We start from the raw sequence: 24043 nt of genomic DNA on the forward strand, positions 1-24043 counted from the left end.
GAATTAACCTTCATTTCCCAAATCCGAGCTGCGCCTGTGGTTCCTCCATCCTGAGACTCGGAACACTGCGCGTACCGGTCCCCATTCTGCGTCCCCCGCCACGCGTGCCAGTCCTGAGTCGCCTCGCTTCCCGTCCCATCCCTCCTCCTGCTCAGGCCAGTCCTCCCGGTTGTCCGCTCCCGCGGTCCCCAGCCGTGCGTCCCTCCGGGGCAAAGTGAGGGCCAGCCTCTTCCCGGCCTCCGGCGCCCAGCGAGGGCTCCTGCGTCGTGTGTCTGTTGGGGGCTGGGAGCGTGCAACCCGTCCCCACCCCGCCCCCAGCCTCTGGAAAACTCCCGGCTCCAGCCGTCCTGCGCCTCCAACCGAGCCCGCGCCAGGCCGGGCGGCCCCGGGGCGGGGCAGTGCGGCCAGAGCCCCGTCTCCCGCGCCGGCCCCCGCGGACGCCAGGAAGGACAGCGCGGACACGACAGCGGGAGGGCGGGCGGCGCGCAACAAAGGCCGGGAGGCCGGCGCGGAGGGCACCTCCCGGGCGGCCGAGTAGCAGGGAGGGCGCACCCGCGGGGAGCCAGCCGCCGGTGCGACCTGCCCGGACCCGCGGGATCGCCCCGCCCGGCCGTCCCGACTTGCAGGCGACACGCGCGTCGGAGCAGAGTAGCCTGGCGGGGAGGGCGCGGGGCGGTTGCCTGCGAACAGTCGCTGACACTCGACAAATTTCGGTCCCCCTTCCCAGGGAACCTGGTGCCGGCCGCACTCCGCCTTGGAGATGAGCTCTCGCCCCCCGCCGGCCCCTCCGCCACCGAGAAGAGGCGCCCTGAAAAAAAAAGGTTCTAGCAGGCGACGGTGGGAGCGAGGTTGGTCAGGGACCGCCCTTCCCTCCCAGATCCCCCCACCCCCGGCTTCCGCTAGCGACTTCTGACCTTGCGCCCCACCCCCACCTGTCACCCTAAGGATATTGACATGTCTGAGGCCCAAGTTGGAGCCACTTTCTGTTCTGTGTAGTCCCCAAATCTGATGGCTTCTGTGGAGAGAGCTCTGGACACAGAATACCGATAAACTGCCCTGGGGGGTGGGGGGATGGGGGAAGGTCATAGGTTAGGTACAGGAAAAAGCCACCTTTGGCACGCTGTTATCTTCTGTGCCTGAACGTCCTTTTCTTCATCCTTCCTGTAAGTTCCTACTCATGTTACAAAACCCTGCGTGGGTGTCCCCTGTCGGTAAGCTCCCTCCCCCCAGCTGATCACTCAGGCTGTCTACCCCAGAGGCCAGGTGCCAGGCTCTCCTGCCGCACACACCAGGCCATGTGGGCATGTTTGTGTCTCCCTGAGACTATGGCAGCTTGAGCCCGTCTTTCTCATCTCCAGGGGATCCTTGCCTGTCAAAGGGCCTGGCTCCTAGTTACTCCACTAGGTTCTAAGCAGGCGCTTTCTGACAGTCCTGTGGGTGACACAGGGCTGACCTGGTTAGCAGCTCCCCAGACAGAGCAGATGGGGACGTCAGGCAGGTGTCTGGAGGAACCAAAGTCCCCACCCACCTACACGAGTCAGGGCCCCTGGCCTCATGTTACTCAGGAAGAAGTGCAGGTCTAGTTCACACAGTCCAGTGTCTACTCCCCTCTGTCAAGCCTTTTTCGGCGGGGGGGGGGGGGGGGGGGGGGGGAGGTGGGAGATGTCACAGCTGGAAGAGTGGCCTTGAGTCAGAGAGGCCAGGTCTGAATGTCCTGTCACTGTTGCTCAACTCAGCTCTCCATCTGTGTAAAGGCAGATGATACACAGGGCATAAATGGCAGGTCTGTTTTTAAGGACTAAATAAGATGTGTCAAGAGCCTGGCCCTGGCCCTGGGAGGTAACAAAAGCAGATGCCCAGTATTGCTTAGAGACCTTTCCCAGTCCTGTCCTGGCCAGAGCCCCCTACTTTCCCTTCCTTCCCAGCTGGAGCTGGAAAGGCACGTTGTCCTCACCATACAGAGAAAACAGAGGTGCCTTTGCTCCCATAAGTTTTTTTCAATATGAAATTTCCCAAGCTTCATGAGCTCAAGGCCAGGAATTAGGGGTATAGGAGCTGCCAGTGTTTTCCCCATGACTACTTCCTGTCCTGCCATGGGGCCATTTCCAGGCTTTGGGAGCCCCAGGTCGGTCTCTGAGATGTTCCAGCACCCTCTTCACACCCTGAAGGCCCAAACACTTGTTCCACTGGCCCCTCTGCTCACCTGCTGGAGCCACCCCTCCTCATTCCCATCCCAGGTGGCTCAGTCTCCCCATCCTGCAGCACTCTGGGGCTCTGGGAGCACCCTTCACCCCCTAGCCTCCAGGGGGCAGTAAAGAGGGAGTTTTAACTGGCTCCTGCAGGTAAGGCCTGGACCCAGGAGAACATTCACTATACGTTCCACAGGATTGCCAGTCCCCTCCCCCCCATCACCTTTCCCTCAGGCCACATGTACCCTTCAGTGACCTTGCCCAGTGAAAGCTGCTATGAACACTCATTTTAACTAAGGCTGTGTGTTTTATCAAGTTCTAAAACAGTACTGAATTGCTCACTGCACCCCTCACCCCAGCATCACCCACCGGAGGCCCCTAGCTCCATTCTTTCCCCTGTTCATAAACGCACCTTGCCCCAGGCTCCTCTCTCAGCCAGAGGACTGTCCCTGGAGGCTTCTGCATCCACCCTGGCTGTCACCCCAACCCTGGGGGACTACCCTAGCCTTCCCTCTGGCATGCTCAATACAGTTCACTTCTGTCCCTGTGTCCTCCCTCCCTCTGCCCCCAATTCAGGCCCCTGCTCTTGGCCACTCAAGGTCAAGTGAACATCCAGCCCAGAATTTAGCGACTTGGAGTGAGAGAAGCTTCAGCTTTGCTTTTTAATAATTTAAGACTGACACACGGCCATCCATTCCCAGAGAGTCCCAACCCTTTGGGCCTAGAGCAGGGAAGCAACCTGGTGAGATAGCCCATCCCCCTGCCTGTACCCTGTCATTGCACTTCCTGCTGACCCACCCACAGCTGCCACCGGGGAGTCTGGGCAGAGAGCTTGTGGCTGGGGACAGCCTGGCACCAGCCACAGCCGTGCCCACACTCTACAGGAGAAGGAAGACAGGCCCTCACCGCCAGCTCCAGTGTTGCCTTGGGCAGAGGCAGAGGGCAGGCTGGTGGGGGCGGGGCTGGCCAGTCCTACTGGCCATGGCTGCTCTTCCTGGAAATTCGTCTGGTTTTTTTTTCCCTTCAACTTTATATATCACAAAAATTTCCCAGAAACTCTTAATATTCTGGCTACCAGATAACATCTCCCAGATGTTCTCACACCAGACCACATGTTCCAATGTTTGGCTTGGAATATATGGCCAAGGGCTGTAAGGCTGTCACTCCAGGACACTTTGCCCATTTCCAGAAAAAGAACAAAGGTGTTCAATGGGATGTGGAAGGAATGAGACTTTAAAGGCAGGCTCAAGGCCAATATGGCCAAGAACTTTCTTTGGTTCTGGAGTGTGGAAGGCTGGGGGAGCCCTTGACAGAGAGTGGGACAGGACTTGGGGGTGAAGAGGTGGTCAGGGGCCAACCCCAGTACCTGCCGCCTCTCTCTCCTCTTGCCAACAAAGGTAAGGAAAGAGGCTGACCCCACTTCTTGCACTGAAGGAGATCCAGGTCTTTTTTCCCCAGTTCCACGTAAATTAACATCCTTAAAACACACAAGCAGGCTCCTGCCCTCACGTACGGTGGTCAATCACAGACGCCCTGCCACAGGGGTTACATGCCATGGTCATCTGTCTTTGGTCCACAAAGCAGCTTTGTGCAGTGCATTTCCATTCCTCCTAGGCCAGTTCAGGGCTTCTGCGGGAGTGACTGTGCGGGGCGGGAGCACTGCTGGGTCACCGAGGGATGGGCCTCTGCCTCAGCACACGGATTGACAAGCTGTCTGCGTGGGCCAGGAGCTCCTTGATATGAGCCAAGCCCAGCCCTGCAACTTTGGCCCCATTTACCTCGAGGATCTCATCCCCTACCCCCAGCAGCCCTGAGTACAGCTTGGCCATGCTCGAATCAGCTATCTCCTGCACGTAGAACCCTGTAAAGGAAAACAGAACAATTTAACAGGTGAAATCCAAGGACACGCAGCTCTGTGGAACGCTGACCAGGTGGGTGCTGGTTAGCGTGGGGTGGGGAAGCAGGTGCTCACACAGGGCACTTCTCCATGCACACACATACACACACACCCTCGTTATTCTACCTCATAACCACAAGGCTGTCTAATTTGATTTTTCTGTCTCCTCTTTTAAAATGCCCTTTAAACTGTTATTATTTGTGTATACCCCAGTGTGAATGAACTAACCTTATCTTTTTCTGGGATGAGCTTTGATTGTAGAATAAGGAGGAAACTGATGTTCGAAAATTAAGAAAAAGACCTACTATGTGCCTGGTACTGTGCTAGGTAGGATTCATAAATACGATCAAGTTGCTGTCTTCAAGTAGCTGGAGTGGTGGGAAGGCTCACTGGAGTAATGAACGTGGCTGAGGTCAAATGCAAATCTGGTTTGCTTCCTATTATTGTCTAGGACTAGCACTAGCTTCAATCTTCCTCGGATGCGGAGGCTCACTTGACCTTTATTCACACACATCCTGTCCCCCACACTGCCCCTAAGAAGGCCCTGCTGACCAGTATGACCACATCCCCTGGGTCTCTTAGGTGCAGAGCGAGCTGGAGAGAGCCTGCTTCTTCCCCTTTCCCTGGATCCGACTTGGCGAACCCACGTCAGTGGAGCAGGCCCTGTGGAGGCTTGGGGCTGGCGAGGCTGAGTTCCCCTTGCCTCTCCTGGCTACACAGTGCAGGGAGTCCTGCTGAGGGACCCTTCTCACCTCAACTTCTGCCGAAAACCTTCCAAACTCCCCTTGGACTTAGAGATTAAAGGGTCTTTCAGGGAAAGCTGGCCACCACCCCGCCTCACAGGCTGAGTGCACGCAGGTATCTGAGCACAAGCCTGGGGTGCGGACTGTGTGCAGCAGACATCACCTGTGGAACTCAGTGGGCAGCTCAGCCCCACCAGAGACACCCTCACTGCTGCCCAGCCCGGGCTGCCCTGGCCTGCACGCTGCTCTCTACTCCTCTTCCTGGAATCAGCGTCCCTAGAAAGGGCCGCATAGGGCACCTCACCCGGTTCTTCCGACTCTGGCCTGAAGGCATTTAACACACTCGGGCCAGGGGAGGTCCTCCCTCTGCTCCCCACAGCCCCATAGGAGCTTTGCTCAGCCCAGCTTCTGGCCCCAACAGAAAGCAAGCTGTCCAAAGCTGCCCACTGAAATGGGAGTCTGGAAGCACCACCATCTCCTTTAAAGCACCTGAAGGCTAACTCTGAGTTTAGCAAAACCAATCTTCTGACACATTCCCTCTCCCGGGGCTGAGTCGTGGAACTCCCTCTAGGTGCTTCTTGGCCGATCGGTGCCTTTGCCGCAGGGTTGCCTCCCTGCCCGCCCGCCTGCCTGCCATCCGCTGCGTGAAGCTTTTCTCCCAGCCCCATCTTCCACCTCTTCTGTCTGGGGGCTCTACCCGCTTGCCTGCCTCGTCAGTGTGCTGGTAGCGTGGGGGAGGCAGTGTGCTGCCTACAGAAATGGCTGCCCTACAGCAGACAGGCGGGTGCAGAGTGATGAGAAACCCCAGAAGCATGTAGCGGCCAGAGCTGGACCAGACAGACACATCGTGCCAGCGTTCTCGAGGAGTCTCTGAGGTAGGCTTCACAATGGAAAGTCATGACAAAAATGTGACGGAGAGACCGCTGTTGTAGGTATTTATTGCCTGCTGGAAATGGCCTTTGTTAAGCATGTATGGTCTCTATGGTACTCAGAAGCAGAAGACAAAGCCTGCTGTTCTCAAATGCTTGTATACAATCGGATGTGACAGCCAGCAAGTGAACCCCAGCATCCTGACGTTTTAGCGGGGAATGCAGACCAGCCCCAGCTCACGGCCCGCCTGAGGCCCAGCAGAAGTGGAGCCGTGGCTGTTGGAGGCCAGTCTGTGGCAAGGAGGCCCCAGGACCAGTCATGCTCCGGGTGCCTGCGGATCTCTGTGTTATATCTGATGGCCATCTGCAGCAGGAGCAGGGCAGGGGAGAGGTCGTACCAACCCAGGGGAGGGGTGCCGTGGGGGGCAGGCCAGGGTGGAGCCCAAGGAGCCCTTGGTCATTACAGACCCCTGCCCATCCGACATCAACTCCATGACAGGTGGGGGAGGGGCTCCCACTGTCTGCAAAGGGGCCTAACGGGACTTTTGGGGAGCATGAGGCGCATAGCACCATGTCTGGTTGTGTGTGACCTCACACGGACAGGCGGTACAGATCACGGTGGTCCCTGTTGGAGTTCTGCTCCCCAAATACAAGTTCTCTTTCTGAAGAGGGAAGGGGAGAAAAGAGCTGGGCATTTTCCTATGCACATCACTGGATGCTCCTTAGGACCCTTCCAGGTAGGTTTTATTATTTTCATTTTACAGATTAGAGAACTGAGGTTCAGAGGGGTTAAGTAACCTGCTTAAGGTCACACAGCCAGCAGAGGCTCTGGAGTACGAGCCATGCCGTGTTGTCTAACTCTATGCCTCCGTACCTCCCCTCTGGGAGGCCGACCGCCTCTCACCTGAGGAGGGAGGAAGCTGAGGGAAAAGATGGAGTAGCTAACAGTCTGCTGATGATGATCAGTATAGGTTCACGAATGCCATCTCCCTGTGAGATCATTGTACCCTCCTAAGGTCTAGAGTGGGGAGAAACTCATTTTCTTCCTCTCACGCTCATAGAAAATCCATCAGCAAACTGAGTCAAACTGCCTTCAAGTCAACCAGAATACAACCACTTCTCACCATTTCTGCTGCCCCCCCTCCAGCCCAAGTCGCCACTGTCAAGTTTTTCCACTGAAACAACTTTAAAACCGGTCTCCCTGGTCCACCTTTAACCCACTAACGTCCATTCACAGTCCAGCAGCTGGTCAGCGACAGTGTTACAAGCACAAATCCGGGCACCATGGTCCCTGCTCCAAGCCCCTGGTGGCTCCCAGCTCACTTGGCGGGAAAGCCAAAGCCCTTCTGGGCTCAGCGCTGTCTCTTCCTCTTGCCACTCTGTCCAGATCCACCTCCTTGCAGGTCTTCTGACAGCCAAGTTCATTCCCACCCTCTGGGCCTCTTCAAGCCCCTTCCCTCTGCCTGGAATGCTCTTTCTCCAGATACCATACTGCTGCTCCTTCACTCCTGTAAGTGCTGTTGTGTCCTCTGCACAGAAAAGCTGTCGCCCCTGCTCCCACGGGCACTCCCATCCCCCCACTCTCGGGCCCTTACCCTGCTTTGTTTGGGTTTGTGTCTCAGTACTTTCGGCTCTCTGGCACATATAATGCAAAATGTATACAAATGCAAACGTTTTTGTAGATATAGTCTATCTCCCTCACTGGAATGTGGACTCCTGAGGACAGGAGTTCTGTCTGTTCTGTTTACTGCCAGATACCCAGCATCTAAAACACCTAGTAGGTGCTCAGTATAAACGTGTTGAAACAATGAATGACGGATCAGATGTCAGAACTTGCTGTGGTCTGCATATCTGGCAGTGAGCAGATTTTTCCCAGGTTAAATGACTTTGACCTAGGAGATCAAAGCACAGGACTAAACCCTCCTCAGCAGAGTGCAGCCAGGGCAGGATCCCTGTGAACATCACCCTTTGGAGCCAGCGCCGAGGGAGGGACCTGGACGCACAGACAGGCAGGCACATTCCACATGCCCAGACATACTCAGCAGCTGGAGGAAGGGAACCATTAAACACATCAGTCACATCAAAGGGATCGCCGGGAACCAGCAGGCACAGTCTCCCTTGGGCACTGCAACAAAAAGATGGCCTTCAAGATTCTGATTTCAAGACGTCAGCAGAGAGCAGAGGGGCACTGGAGTCAGGCTTGCTATCTCTGCCCCCTCCAGCAGCCCCACACCAGACCCTTCCAGAAGAGTGCCTGAAGGGAGAATTCCAGTCCTTTTGCTAAGAGGCTGTCTGCATTGAGAGCTCCACTTCTCAGCCACAGACTGGAAATGATCACGGCCAAAAGGCATTGCTGTGGTTTACTAAGGCCCCAGGGATGTGGAGCCCAGAAGGGGGCGGGGGGCTTACCTGAGTCCCGGCGCCCATTCCCAGAGGCCACACAGAAGCCAAAAGTGCCCTCCGGGGAGCGTTGTAGCTGCAGCTGGGTTGTGCCATCTGGGAACACCTCCACCACACGACCCACTGTGCGCGCCTGGCTGGGGGCGCTCACATCCTCCACGCTGAGGGCACGCTGGGGTGGGGCCTTGGCTGGCCTGCCAGGGGACCAGAGACAGTGAGTGCAAGGAGGGCTGGGCACTGGGACCCCACCATTCCCCACCTTAAAGGTGACAGATGCCTCTTGACTGGCCTCAACTAGCAAAAACAACCTGCTAGGATCAAGACTGGAGGGTTGTCACAGCGGTGCCCCCTGCTACCCCCGCCTGGACACGTGATTTCAAATCTTTGTGGGTGCAGAGACCTCTCTGAGAATCTAACAAAGCTATAATGTTATATAAAAATTCCAGGGGTGAACAGGCCACCTGAAGACCCTCCATGGGGCCCCGGGTAAGAGCAGCTAGAGGATCTCATCAGTGGGTGGGACTTCTCTAGGCAGGGTCCCAGGTCAGGTGCTTCTTTGGGGGCCCCGTCTCTGGATCTCTAACCTGATCTTTTTTTTTTTTTTTTTAATTTTTTTTAACATTTATTTATTTTTGAGACAGAGAGAGACAGAGCATGAACGGGGGAGGGTCAGAGAGAGGGAGACACAGAATCTGAAACAGGCTCCAGGCTCTGAGCTGTCAGCACAGAGCCCGACGCGGGGCTCGAACTCATGGACCGCGAGATCGTGACCTAAGCCGAAGTCAGCCGCTTAACCGACTGAGCCACCCAGGCGCCCCTCTAACCCTCTTTAACTGGGCTAAGGAAGCTCTCTGATCTCAGGATGTTGTTAGACAGCAGAGGGATAGAGGAATCGAACCTTCCAACTCTACCCATTCCACCAACCCCACACCTTCTCAGAGCCCAGTTGCACAGGGCAAGGCATTGAGGTGTGGGTTCCAAGACTCCTCTGGCTCCCGAGGCAGGAAGGAGTTAAGCCCATAGCTCCACTGCCCATGCTCTGAGTTTACTCCTACACCAGTTGCCCACTCTTACCGGACATCTGCACTGTGGTCCCCTGGCTCTCCTACCACGTAGAGGCTGGACCTATCCCCCTTGCCACTCAGCAGAGAATGGAGGTTCTGAAAGGAGACAGCTTTCCGATGATGGTGAGACGGTGACACCTGGTGGTAAAGGTCCAATATTGCAGGTGAGAAAAGCCATGGAGAGGACGGGGATGCGGGAGTTGACAGAAACCTTACCCCATCCATGAAACTGAGGGTTTTTTAAGAGAGTAATGATACAAGTTTTTGTCACTACTTCCAAGTGTCCATCAGGAATCACCATGATTTACTTAAGAAGATGGACCCATACAGGTGATCTGCAGGTTCAATTTTCTTTGGCTGAAATAACTTAGTACTACTAGAATACTAATAATTTAATTGATTACGAAAATCTAATTTTCTCTAAGAAAAAAGTGAAAGCAAATTAACTACAGAATAATAAATATGATTTTAGAATTAAAATATTAAATATTTTGTGATTGTTTAGTATCCCTTTTATGGTTATTCACATTAAAAATGTTTATCTAAGGACTTCCAGGGAAAATGGCAGAGTTCAAAGATCCTAAACTCACCTAGTCCCATGGATATAGTTATATAACACCATATTAGATAACCAGAAAACAACCCAAAGACTGGTAGAACAGACTCTCCACAGCTAAATGTAGAGAAGAGTCCATGTCCAAGAGGGTAGGAGGGGTAGAGATTTCTGTGGGAGCTAAATGGATCTACAGGACTGTCCCAAGGAGGGAGGGAGGCTGGGTGCAGAGAGACAAGGGGACCAGATCCTCACATCAGGTACATCAGGCATGAGGAGCCTTCACAGGGAAGATGAATCCCCATAACATTTGGCTTTGAAAACCAGATGGGCCTAATTTTGCCAGTTTTTTTTTAAATTTTTTTTTAATGTTTATTTATTTTTGAGAGAGAGAGAGAGAGAGAGACAGAGCATGAGCATGAGCAGGGGAGGGAAAGAGAGGGAGGAAGACACAGAATCTGAAGCAGCTTCAGGCTCTGAGCTGTCAGCACAGAGCCCGCTGTAGGGCTCAAACTCACAAACCGCAAGATCATGACCTGAGCCGAAGTCGGACGCTCAACCGACCGAGCCACCCAGGCGCCCCTAATTTTGCCAGTTCTTAAAATCAGCGAGGCTTAACACCTGGAAAAATCAGTGGGCTTGGATCTGGGAGACTTGGGAAGATGATGGGAAACTGAATCCCCACCCTTAAAGAGACAGCACAACAAACAGCCCCACTGAGGTACAGCATAGAGAAGCAGCAATTTGAAAAATGCCTGGGGTATATGGGAGGGAGATTTGTTTACTAATCTCAGAGCCTGTGCTAGAAGGGCAGGGATCTCTGGGAGAATTCTCTAGGAACAAAAAAGTTGATAGGAACCATTTCCCTCCCCTGCCCCACAGCCTAGATACACAGACAGCTGGGGGAACCAGCACAGTGCTGACACTCTCCACTTAACTTGCTAACAGCACTGCCCACCCCCTCATTCTCCTGTGGCCCTGCCCCCCTCCAATAAGCCTCGGTCGGAGTGCATCCAAAAGTGGCGCCACAAGTCTGGCAGTGTGTAAAGAAGCCCTGACAGTGACTCCTACCCTGAAGGGAGGGGAAAACAACCACACACAACAGTGTGTGGCCCTAGCACCACAATCTGGTCTGACATAGGCCCCACCCACAAACAAAAGCTTCTCAGAGGACAGTGCAGAGAAAGAGTCTTGTAGTTCAGTGCTACTGCATCTCTGGCAAATGCCTACTCTGACTTAGCTCAAGCCTAAGGCAGGCCAGGAGTGGCCACTAATACCACAGGGGCCAAACACTGCCCACAACAGGTAAAGACAGTCATTGCAGACAACTGGACTAAAGGCAAAAACAGCTCAGCCACAACAGAAGGGTAAATGCAACACACATAAGAGACACCCCCAAAGCACCAGGTTCTGGGGAACAGGGGACACTACACTACAGTGCATTACAAGACCTCTTCTTCATAAGGCCACTACTTTCTTTTCAAAAAATTTTTAATGTTTATTTATTTTCAAAGGAGAGAGAGACAGAGCATGAGTGGGGGAGGAGCAGAGAGAGAGGGAGACACAGAATCTGAAGCAGGCTCCAGGCTCTGAGCTGTCAGTACAGAGCCCGACATGGGGCTAAAACTCACAAACTGTGAGATCATGACCTGAGCTGAAGTCAGATGCTTAACCAACTGAATGACCCGGGCACCCCGAGGCCACTACTTTCAAGAGCAGGAGACATAGCTGACTTTCCTAACACACAGAAAAAGACACAGAGAATTAGACAAAATGAGGAGACAGAGAAATATGTCCCAAGTGAAAGAACAGTACAAAATCACAGCAAGAGAGCTAAACAAAATGGAGATAAGTAATATGCCTGATAAAGAATCTAAAATAATGGTCATAAACATACTCAATGGACTTGAGAACAGAGTGGAGGACCTCAGACCCTTAACAAAGAGATAGAAAATATAAAAAAGAACCCATCAGAGATGAAAAGCTCAATAACTGAAATTAAAAACACACTAGAAGGAATAAATAGTAGACTAGAGGAAGCAGAATAATGGATCACTGACCTGGAGGACAGAGTAATAGAAAGCAATCAAGCTGAACAGCAGAGAGAAAAAAAATTAAAAAAAAAATGAAAACAGACTTAGAAAACTCAGCGACACAATCAAGTATAATAACATTTTCATTATAGCGATCCCAAAAGGAGAAGAGAGGGAAAAGGGGCACAAAACTTCCCAAATCTGGGGAAGGAAACAGAAATCCAGAGCCAGGAAGCACAAGAACCCTCAACAAAATCAACCCAATGAAATGTTGAAGTCCACACCAAGACACTTAGTAATTAAAAAGGTAAAAAGTAGTGATAAAGAGAATTTTAAAAGCAGTAAAGAGAAAACAGTTACATACAAAAGAAACCCTATATGGCTATCAGCTGGTTTTTAGTAGAAACTTTGTAGGCCAGAAAGGAGTGGCATGATATATTCAAAATGCTGGAAAGAAAAATCTGCAGCCAGGAATACTCTAAACAGCAAGACTATCATTCAAAATAGGAGAGATAGAGAGTTTCCCAGAGAAACAAAAGATAAAGGAGTTCATGACCACTAAATCAGTCCTATAAGAAATGTTGAAGGGAAGTTTTTTGAGTTGAAAGGAAAAACTATAAGTAGGTGTAAGAAAACTATGAAGCACAAAGGCGGTAAAATTAAGTGTATCTATAAAAAAATCAGTCAAGATATTCACAAAAGAAAAAGCTGAAAAGTATGACACCATATACTTAAAACATGGAGTGGGGGAGAGGAGTAAAGAATGGGTTCAAACTGAAGTGACCATCAACTTAATATGGACTGCTATATGCAGAAGATGTTATATACAGACCTAACAGTAACCACAAATCAAAACCAGTAACACATACACAAAAAATAAAGAGAAAGGAATCCAAGTATATGACTAAAGAATGCCAGCAAACCACGAGAGAAAAGCAACATAAGAAATGAATAGAGAAGAACTACAAAAACAACCCCAAAAGAAGTAACAAAATGGTACATATGTGTCAATAATTACTTTGAATGTAAGTGGACTAAACTCTCCAGTTAAAAGACATAGGGTGATGGAATGGATAAAAAAGCAAGACCTGCTGCCTACAAGAGACTCATTTTAGACCTAAAGACACCTGAAGATTGAACGTGAGGGGATGGAGAAGTATTTATCATGCAAAAGGATGTGAAAAGAAAGGGTAGAAATACTTACATCAGACAAAATAGACATTAAAACAAAGACTGTAACAAGAGACAAAGAAGGACACCATATCACCACTAAGGGGACAATCCAACAAGAAGATATAACAATTGTAAGTATTAATGTAGCCAACATGGAAGCACCCAAATTCTTAAAGCAATTAATAACAAATATAAAGGAAGTAATCGATAGTAATACAATAATAGTAGGGGACTTTAACACCCCACTAATATCAATGGACAGACTGTCCAACCAGAAAATCAACAAAGACACAGTGGCTTTTAATGACTCACTGGACCAAACAGACTTAACAGATATATTCAGAGTATTCCATCTAAATACACATTCTTTTCAAATGCACATGGAACATTCTACAGAACAGATCACATATTAGGCCACAAAACAAGTCTCAACAAATTGAAAAAGATCGAAGTCATACCATGTATCTTTTCTGACCACTTTTCTTATCTTTTCTAGTTTCTAGTTGAAACTAGAAATCAACCACAAGAAAAAAATCTGGAAAGAACACAAATACATGGAGGTTAAATAACTTGCAACTAAGAAAAAATGAATGGGTCAACCAAGAAATCAATGAAGAAATTAAAAAATACATGGAGAGAAATAAAAATGAAAACACAATGGTCCAAATCATCGGGATGCAGCAAATGCTGTTCTAAGAGGGAAGTTTACAGCAACACAGGCTTACCTCAAGAAGCAAGAAAAATCTCAAATAAACAACTTAACCTTACAACTAAAGGAACTAGAAAAAGAGCAACAAACAAAACTCAAAACAAGCAAAAGGAAGGATATAATAAGTATTAGATATATAAGGATATAATAAATATTAGAGCACAAACAAAATAGAAACTAAAAAAAAAACCTTATTGGCTGATCGATAAAACCAGGAGCTGGTTCTTTGAAAAGATCAACAAAACCAATAAACCTTTAGCCAAACTCATAAAAAAAATTAAAAAAAAAGAGGGGGAGAGGAGAGGATTCAAATAAACAAAATCAGAAATGAAAGACGAGAAATAACAAATGACACCACAGAAATACAAAGGATTATAAGGGAATATTATGAAACAAACTGGACAACCTAGAAGAAACAGATAAATTCCTAAAACATATAACCTCACAAAGCCAAATCAGGAAGAAATAGAAAACTAGAACAGACTGAATACCAGCAATTAAGTTGAATCAGTAATCAAAAAACTCCAAATAAAAGTACAGGGCCAGACAGCTTTACAGGTGAATTCTACCAAACATTTATTTATTTTTTACTTTTTAGGTGTATTTATCTTTTTGAAAGAGATAGAGAGAGAAAGAGAGAATCCCAAGCAGGCTCCATACTGTCAGCATGGAACCTGATGTGGGGATCGAGCTCACAAACCATGAGATCATGACCTGAACCAAAATCAAGGGTTGAATGCTTAACCAATTGAGCCACTCAGACGCCCCTCTAGCAAACATTTAAAGAAGAATTAATACTATTTTTCTCAAAGTAATCCAAAAAAATAGAAAAGGAAGAACAGAAAAGAATAGAAAATAGAATAGGAAGGAATGAAGGAAGAATAGAAAAGCAATTCCACTACTGGGTTTTTACCCAAAGAAAATGAAAACACTAATCCTAACAGATACATGCACCCCTATTTTACTGTAGCATTATTTACAATAGCCAAATTATGGAAGTAGTCCCAGTGTCCACTGATAGATGAATGGATAAATATAAATATAGATAGATACTTAGATAAATGGTTATATATATAATGGAATTATATATATAACCAGCCATTATACTCAGCCATTAAAATGAATACAATCTTGCCATTTGCAACAACATGGATAGATCTACAGAGTATTATGCTAAACAAAATAAGTCAGTCAGAGAAAGATAAATACCACATGATTTCAATCATATGTGGAATTTAAGAAACAAACCAAATAGACAAAGAGAAAAAGAGACAAACCAAAAAACAGACTCTTAACTATAGAGAGCAAACAGGTGGTTACCAGAGGGGAGGTGTGTAGGGGGATGGTTGAAATAGGTGAAGGAGGTTAAGAGTACACATATCATGTACACATATCCTGATGAGCACTGGGTATTAAACAGAATTGTTGAATCACTATATTCTATACCTGAATCTAATTTAACACTGTATGTTAACTATACTGGAATTTTTAAAAAAATGTAAGTATGCACCTTAAAATATTCTACATTAAAAGGTGGACAAGACAAAAATACCTTAAGGAGTTCACCCATCAGTGGAGGTGGGGTGAGCACAGGTGAGTTAACAGCCCTAAATACATGTAAGTGCTGGGCTAAAAGATGGATGTGCAGGGAAGAAGAGAGAGACTCCAGTTTAGGAAGTTTGGGGACACTAGAGAAACTGATGCCTGAGTGAGGCTTGAAGCATGAGCTCCCCGGGTGAAGACTGGTAAGGGTGCTCCAGGCAGAAGAAACAGCAGGTGCAAAGACATGGAGAGACGACAGAAAGCATATGTTCTGGAACATGGTTTGGGTGGCTGGGCTGCAGAGGTGATAGGAGATGGGCTGGAGCCTGAGGCTGGAACTGGAAGGACCTTATATGGCCTGCTAAGGAGCCAATGAGTGATGTTAATCAGAAGGTTGTAAGATTAGATCTGCGTTCTAGAAACTGACCCAATGAGGAGGCTACTGTGGGGGTGGGGGTGGTGGAGACGTGGGCAGGGAGTAGCAGACTTTTAAACAAATACAATGCATATTATTTATCACATTTGGAACCCACACTCTCAAGCAGTAAGTGATGTTATCAAGAGGTTTAGAGGGGGCCCTAGCCTTATATTAGCATTAAGGAAGGCTTCCTGGGAGAAGTCCTGCTTAACTCAGACCTGAAAGACGAGGAGTTCCCCAAGGAGAAGACAGAGGACAGCACTCCAGATGATGCAAGGTTAAATGTCAAAAAGCCATGGCTGTGGGGTGGGGGGGTGGGGTGGTGTCGTGGAAGCCATCAGTGTGGTTGGGTGTCAGAACGGAGCCACTGCCCACCCAGGAGGTGGGCATGAACATGAACACCAGATCCAGCCAGCACCTGTCCACATTTGGCAGCTCCAGAGTCTAAGGAAGTAAAAGACAGTCTAAAGGAGGTAGTTACCCCTGAGATGCATCACAAATATTTCTGAGTGAGACAGAGACTTGTTTTATCTTCCTTGAACAGTTCTCTGTGATGCTCAGTCCGCCCTGCACTTGTTCCCACCCTTTGTTGGCCAGCTTCCTTTCTATCTTTGCCCACACAGCTTACATTGCTGATAACCTCACTGCCACACCGATGGCACGGTCATTTCCCTCGAGGGTTTACAGAGACCGAAGTTCTGATGGTGATACATCCAGACGCCATGGCTCAGACACACAAGGGACAAATCTAACTTCATGAGGAAAGTGAATTCCTGGAGCACGGCGTCAACTCTAGACTTTTCTGCCCAGCTTACTATCACTTTGCTTCTGTTTCTTAGCCTTCCATTGATTCATCCAGCAAATACGTAGTGAGCACCGACCGCATACTAGGTACGGCTCCTAGTACAAGACAAACTGATGGCATTTTCACTCAGCCTGCATTCTCTTCCCCAATGCAGCCTGAAAAATGGAAGTCTCCATTGCCCCAAACCACAATCACCTGCCGTTGCTCTGCAAAAAGGACAGGGGCAGGGAACAAAAGAACAAACAGAATACCTGGAAACACCTGGAACAGAGCAGGGTTTTCAGAAACTTAGTTGGGAGTTAGCACACCATTGTTGATTTGCCGTTGGTTTATCTGCTAGCACATGGAGAGAGACCTTTGGCTAGCCGCCCTGCATTCATTCATACACTCACTGACTCACCTGTTCATTCACTGTGTCTTACATATATTTATATATTAGCCATTGTACTCAGCACAGGAGCATCCCCCACTTTTTGAAAGTTTGCTTTTATGAAAGACCTACATTAGTACCTGTTTTGACTAACCAAAAGAAATCCGGAGGATTTTCACTTTTACAAAAAGAGGTGAAAAGCAAAAATAGCATTCAGCATTTGTTTTGCAGTAAGCCATTATGGGGCAGTGCACCCAAAGCGGCCCCACCAAGCTCCTTCCCCAGGGACTCCACTCAGCATCTTAGCATCAAGCCACAATAGCTTTGAACAGTGTCTGTGAGCATCTGTGCTTCATCTCGATTTATTTTGTGTATCCATTAGCAAGATGTGTCCTAGGGTATCAGAAAAGCCTGAAAGAGGTTATTTTTTGGGTCAGGGGGTACTCAAAAATTCTCCATATAACTTAATGGTAATTGCTTCTTCCATGTATGCCATTTCGGCTTATGGAAGTTTTCACAGAAAATGCTCTACTTTCGGACAGCGGGGGAACCTGTCCTAGGAAGAGAAAGATCAAGTGGTGTTCCCTCAAAGAATTCACACCCCAGTGAGGGGAGACAGACAAAAATCAATTAAAATACTATGTGGCAAGTTCCCTAAAGGAGGGAAGCACAGGATGAGATGGGAACACAGAGCAGAGGCCCCTTAGTTCAGCCCAAGAAAGGATTGGAAGTGGCTTCATGGAGGAGGCAATTCCTGAAGTGTTGATGGATGAGCAGACGTTAGCAGGGAGAGAAGGTGAGGGAAACATTTCAAGTGAAGGTTCAAAGTCAGAGAGTGTATGTCCTGATTACAGAACTGCAAGGTCAAAGATAACGGGTCAGGTGTTAGAAGGCAACTGAGGAGAGATGAAGGCAGATCACAGAAGCCCTTCAGCCATGTCAGGTGATCTGCACTTTATCCTGTGGGTGGTAAGGGGCCAAAGGCGGATGATCAGCAAGGGGGCAGCATGACCAGATGTGCCCATCAGAAGGACCCCTATGGAACCAGGTGGGGACAGACGTGGCAGGGATGTCAGTCAGGAGGCTGTTGTGTTGGTCTGGGTGTGGAGTGATTTGTGCTAGACTAACAGAGTCACTGTGACCATGGAGAAGGTTCCGAAATGATCGGGCAGTAGGCTCTAGGTCTTGGCAGAGGGGGCAGAGTTGAGGGAGAGAAGGGGGGGAGGAGGAGGAGGAGGAGGAGGAGGTTAGGATGAGCCCGTGCTGGGGCAGCTGGCTGGAAGAACAGAACCGTGGGATGCTGCCCACCCCATGGTGTCCAGGGGAAGCCAGGTCTCATGGATCAACTGTGGGGAGCCCAGTAGCCTCCCTTTCTCCACCTGGGCTCCCTGAGGTGGCCTCCTCTGCACTTCATTCCTCCTGTCACCTTCCATTCCATGGGCAGCTGGTGTCGCCCACCTTTTGGCTGGGGCCCTTCAGACTCACCAGATGCAGGGACTGTAACGATGGGGCTCTCTTCACTTTGGGGGTGCTGGTGTGTGACGCCGGGCCAGGCGCAGGGGTCCGCAGCTGCTCGACGCTGTAGCTGCGGGCCTTGCCCAGCTTGGGCCTTGTGCCCTGGCCCAGGGCCAAGAAGAGCTTTTTCAGCCCCAGGGTAGAGGCCAAGCTGCTGCTGCTTTTCTTGCTCCTGTCGGAAGGGGTAGCGGAGGGCGGGCCGGGTCCTGCACTGACCCCCGGTGATGCTCTGAAATGCAAGGGTGGACATGAAGAGGACAGCGGAGGGCAGGGGCAGAGGCCAGGGCAGACAGCACCTCAGGGCCCCGTGGGCCCCGGCTGGGCCAGCACCCAGGCCTGGTGGAGGCCGAGATAGCGGCTGCAGAAAGAGAGGCTGAGAGGGCGTGTGTAGGATGCTCTGCTAGGGTGGCTTTTAGGGAAGAGAGCTCAGACAAGACCCTCAGAGCCTCTGTGCCTTCTAGGCACTGGGGCTTGTGGTAAACAGACAAGGCCCTTATTCTCAGGAGCTTACAGACAACAGACTAGTGAACAAAGGAGAAAAACCACAGCGACTGTTGAGAAATGTCGAGCAGAGAGTGACAGGGTGGCCAGGGAAGGTCTTTCTGAGAAGATGGTGTTTAAGCCGGAAGCTGAATGATAAGGAGCCATCCTGCCGAGGCTGGAGGTGAGAAATCCTGGGTCGAGGCCACAGCGATGCCATAGCCCTGGGGCAGGAAGAGGCTCTCAGAGTTCCAGAACACAACAGGGCCAGGCCACCAGCACTGGGACACAGCGAACAAGGGGGAAAGAGGGACCGGATGAGGTAAGGCAGGTGTGCCAGAGTACCTTGAGCACTTAAGCCAAGGAAAGGGGCTGGGATTCTATCCCAAGTGGGAGAAAAAAAAATCATTGGGGGTTGTAAGCAGGAGAAATGACATTATTTCACTGCAGTTTTAAAAAGATACTCAAACTTTTGACTGCTGCGTGCAGATGGAAGTGTGGAGGCAAGAGTGAAGGCAGAGAGCAGACAGTTGTCAGAAGGAAGTAATGCAGCTCAGACCCAGGAGGAAGGTGACAAAGGAGGACGCAGGAGCTGGAGGCGACATGCCAGTGGGTCAGGGAGGTAGGGAAGGAAGAGGGAGTGGCCAAGATGACGGCACGTGGATGGGATCACCGCGTGGATCGCGTGTCTGCTGGGAAGAGGACCTGGGAAGCGGTTGCGTCAGGGTCTCTCAGGCACCCTCGTGGAGACGTCCCGGGAAACCGGAGGTAGGGGTCTGCAGTTCTGGGGAGCACACAGCGCTGGCGAGGGAGAGGTGGCTCTCGGGGGTGCCAGGAATGGCGTGTAGTGCAGAAAAGAAGGGCCTGGCCAGAGCACTGCCTCACCGAGGCTCCGGGGCCCCAGGGCCAGGACTCAGACCCTCTGCACTAAAGGACAGAACGGAAAGGTGGATGCCGGCCTGTTTCCTCCGCGTCCAAGTCAGAAACAAGCCCTCTCAAACAGCCTCATCCTGGGAGCACCCTGAGGGTTGGGACTGTCTGCTCAGCTGTGCCCGGCACAGTACCTGGAGTGTGAGGCCTGGTGAATGAATAAGCAAGTACCTCAGACTGAAAAATGGCTGGGAGAGAAGTGTTACGGTGCCATGGCCAGAATACGTTGAGGAACCCTCTAAGGATTTGGGAGCAGTGAGGTTAGTCATGCCGGCGGTGGGGGGGGGGAGGGGGTCTCTTTTCCCACCCAGTGCCCCCGCTCCCCCACCTCCTGCAGCCAGGGCTCTTGCTCCCATTACTCACCGGGTTGACACATGCCCTCTGGAACCCAACTCTGTCCTCTGCAGGCCTCCCTCTGGTTCCTGGCTGGACTGTGACTCCTCTGAGGCCAGGGAGAGGGTGATGCCCACGGAGCTGACAATGCCAACAGCTGCTGAGCCGAGAAAGCCCTGGAGTCCTCCTGCAACAGCCGCAGCCCTCCCTGTCATAGAGCCACCCCCACAGGTCATGGTCAGGGGAGGGGACATGCCCAACAACAGAGGCAGGAGAGCCAGAGGAAGCTGGAGAGAGTTGGGGGCCCCAGGAGAGCAGTGGAGGCAGTGGTCAGGCACCCACAAAGCAGGCCGGGCATGAGGGGTCTTGTTTACTGCCGGGACCCATCACCCGCGGCACAGCGCCTGGCACACAGATGATTCAGAAATGTCTGTGCAGCGATGGAGCTGTTTGTGGTAAGTCGTGTCCCTCCTGTATCAGGAGACACGGGAAAACGCATCAAGACAGTTGGGAACAGGGAAAGTTTGCATTCCTGGGATGAAAACCACAGTCTTGCCGGATGTGACGTCTAATAGTTTTAGTGACAAGTGCCATTTCTGGAGCATTTCTGATGTGCCAGGCAATGAATGAAACCCTCTGCAGAGACTATTTCATGGGTTCCTAGAAGATAGGTTCTATTATTACCCCAGGTCACAGAGAAGCCTGGAGCACAGAGGGCTTATGTGGCGTGTCCAGGACCTCCTGGCTAATGACAAGCGGAGTCTGAGGAGGTAATGGCTAGGCTGCCCAGAAAGGCCAGCAGCTGGTGGAATAGAAGCTCCTCAGGAGTGGTTAGAGGTGGTCAGCAGCTGGCCCAGAGCCCACCCCATGGAAGGAGACTAGACACCTTAGAACAGGGCAGAAGGCAGCTCAAGGTAGTGCCTGCTTTCTTCAGGTTCATATGAGCAAGGGAGGGTGAGGGAAAACGTCTATGTCCCCTCGCACAGCGAGGGGGGGGGGCCAACACACCTGGGGGTGGCGGTGCTTGGCATCCACATCCTCAGTAAGGTCAGCACAATCTGTCAGCTCTCTGCCCTCTCCTCCTCCACTGTGTTTCCAAGCCCTGGCTCCCTCCCAAGCCGTCCCAGCCCCAGGGACACATCAAGTCATGGACACATTAAGGAGAGGCGCAGACCTGCTATCTCTGCCTAGGAGTGAATGGCCAAGTCGCTCACCTCACATCACAGCATCAGGGATCAGAGCCTAAGGCTACTGATGCCCGACACACTTCTGCAGCCCTGCCTGCTGAAACCACGAGCCTGCCCAGGGGGGCTAGTTGGGGTCTGGAAGGGCTCTGCCCACTAGTCACTGTATCCTCCAGACAGCACGTCTGTCCGGCCACAGAAAGTCTCAAGGGCAGGACTCCTGCTGAATTAATTCACTTATGCATTCCCTACAGTGCCTGGTATGGTGCCTGGCATGTAATAGGTGCTCAGGAATGAATGAATGAATGAATGAATGAATGAATGAATGAAATGAAGATATTGAAGGAAAGGGCCTCAACCATGTGATTATTAGGCATTTACTGCTCTAAGCAAATAGTAAATCTGGAGCTATTGCCTCTTCCTGCTCCCTGCCTTCTGCCTCCCCCCACCAAGAGTTGGCTAATCTGCCTCCAGGCTGATGTTGAGTCTTGCAGCCAGTCCACAGACCCCATAGCTTCCAGAACACCTGCTGCTGCTCTGAAGAGCTGCTGGGAGGGTGCACAGCTATGTCATCTATTAAGATGAAAGGTAAAGGATGACTCAGAGTGCTTGGCCTGGGGTCTCTGCTTACCATCGCTGCGTTTTTCCAGAGGCGGCTCCTGGCTGCAAGAGCCCTTGTCCATCTTGCCCTCACCCATGGCTCCTCCCCAGGGCCCCTGCAGCCCCAGAGGCATGCTCTTGTTGCAGCTGTTGGTGGACAGGGCCAGCAGTGGGTGACTGACTTGGGGGCTGTAGGGCTGGGTCTGCGTGGGTGAGAGCTCACAGGTCCTGGGAACTGCACTTCTTGAAGGAGGCAGAGGGGTGTCCACAGGCTCTCCCTGCTCACCCAGCCTGCTGGACCCAGGCAGGGCTGCCTTCCTGTGAGACACAGGTGAGGTGGTTTTCCTTGAAGGTGGAGGGGTTGGCACCCAGCCTCCAGGGGAGAAGAAAGAGGTTAGCTGCTGGGCCTGGTGCAGGGCAGAAGGCTCTGCATGGCTCTGTCGCAGGGAGGAAGCAGAGACAGTCTCCAGGGACTCATGATTTTCTATATCCTGGGCTTGTCTGGCTGGCGCTGAGGACCCCAGCTTCATGGAAGATGCCGGGGCACAGGCTGTCCTGCACAGAGCCCTGGAATCCACCGGGGGAACCCAGTGATTTCCCAGCCCGGCTTCAGGCTGCCACTGGGATCCCAGGGACGCCCTTTTAGATTCCAGGACAGGAGGCTTAGGGAAAGCATCTTCTCTGGCAAACAGAGTCCCCTCAGGGTGTCCTCTGCCTTCTTTCACCTCATCTGCAACCTCCACGTGATCAACCCCAGGCGAGTAGTGAGGGGTCTGAGGGCTGCTGGGCAGCTGAGATTCAGCCTTCCGGAACCACCTGGGGCCTCCCCGAGGCCTGGCGCCCCGCAGACGCGGGCCACTGCCTCGGGCCGGGCCGCGGGCCCTGCTTGGCTGCGAGGTCCCAGCCTCCTCGCTGTCGGTCCTGCAGCTGTCGGAGGTGTCCGTGCTGTCCAGGGCGGAGTCCACCTCCTCGGGCCGCACCGAGTCTCCGATGTGCGTTTCCCGGATCCATTCCGTGTGGAGCCCCTGCTTGGCAGGGAGGAGCCTGGAGGGGGGGCTCGGGCCCCAAGAGCTAAGGGGCTCCGCCAGCACCCCCTGCGCCCCACGGTCGCGTTCCTGGAGGGACCTCGGGTCCGGGCTCGCCTTCGCCTGGGTGGGCCGTCGGTCGTCGATGCGGCTGCCGCAGGCTCGGCACTTCCTCTCGCCGTCCGGGACGGCCTTCCGGTCCAGTAGGCCCACCAGCCTGCAGAGCGCCCCTTCGCCGGCGGCCCTGCGCGCGCAGCCCCTGTTGACGTAGTGAGCGAGGTCGGGCTTGGAGCGCAGGTGGCCCTGGCCCGCCGGCGCCTGCAGCGCGCAGCTCCGCGCCTGGTCCTGGCGCTGCTGCAGCCGCTCCAGGTAGCGGGACTCCGCGTCGCGGGCGGACTCGTCCTCAAAGCGGACGCGGGACGGGGAGGTGCCCCGCTTCGGCCACTGCCCGCTGGTGGACTCCCCGCTGGAGGAGTCACTCGTGTTCCCGTTCTGGAGGTTGTCTCTGCAGGCGAAGGTCATCCTCGGGTCCAGGGCTGGGCTTCTCCGGCCGTCTCTGCGGGGGGGAAACAGGAGCAGACAGGTGACAGAAGATGGGGAGGACGGCACCACGGGGTACAGAGCTTCCAAGGTGCTCCGTGGTAGTATGACTCCAGTTACCCCACACCACGTTCCTGGGGAGTCAGGCAGTAAACCAGAGTAGCTTCCAAGCCCATCTTGAAGCTGAGACATGGCGCTAAACAAAATCAACAGGAGCTTCTTTACTTTTGGCTTTCCTTCTGTTGCCTGGCTCAGCCTGAGCCAAAATAAAACATTACATTGAACACGGGATATACGGAAGGATGATAGCAAAATCCTCATGGTGTGTGTGTGTGTGTGTGTGTGTGTGTGTGTGTGTGTGTGTGCACGTGCCTGCATACACACACTCCACTCAAGAGGAAGTGAGCCTGGCGTTCATAGGCATCTGGTAGTGATGAATTCTCCCAATGTTGTACTTGGCTATAAAGATTTAATGGGAATGGGCGCCTGGGTGTCTCAGTCTGTTAAGCGTCCGACTTCGGCTCAGGTCATGATCTCACGGTCTGTGAGTTCGAGCCCCGCATAGGGCTCTGTGCTGACAGCTCAGAGCCTGGAGCCTGCTTTGGATTCTGTGTCGCCCTCTCTCTGACCCTCCCCTGTTCATGCTCTGTCTCTCTCTGTCTGAAAAATAA

The 24043-nt window shown here is 51.6% G+C and overlaps 1 protein-coding gene across 2 annotated transcripts in view; it reads right to left on the reverse strand.

The window, feature by feature from the left end:
* Positions 1–2837: 2837 nt before the first annotated feature.
* KIAA1614 (KIAA1614 ortholog) overlaps positions 2838–24043 on the reverse strand; it is a 42204-nt gene continuing 20998 nt past the window's right edge. Inside the window, exons 5-10 of one of the 2 annotated variants that reach the window (XM_060643791.3) lie at positions 21839–23388; positions 20054–20210; positions 18251–18509; positions 9173–9300; positions 8108–8292; positions 2838–4050 (exon numbers count right to left, since the gene is read on the reverse strand). In XM_060643791.3, the coding sequence (XP_060499774.2) occupies positions 3857–4050; positions 8108–8292; positions 9173–9300; positions 18251–18509; positions 20054–20210; positions 21839–23388 (2473 nt within the window). In that variant the 3' untranslated portion in view covers positions 2838–3856. Of the gene's footprint in view, positions 4051–8107; positions 8293–9172; positions 9301–18250; positions 18510–20053; positions 20232–21838; positions 23389–24043 lie in introns of both variants that reach the window. The other variant, XM_060643792.3, reaches the window with a different exon arrangement.

The sequence above is a fragment of the Panthera onca genome, chromosome F1 (genome assembly GCF_046562875.1).
Source record: "Panthera onca isolate mPanOnc1 chromosome F1, mPanOnc1 haplotype 2, whole genome shotgun sequence".
NCBI classification, from domain to species: domain Eukaryota; kingdom Metazoa; phylum Chordata; class Mammalia; order Carnivora; family Felidae; genus Panthera; species Panthera onca.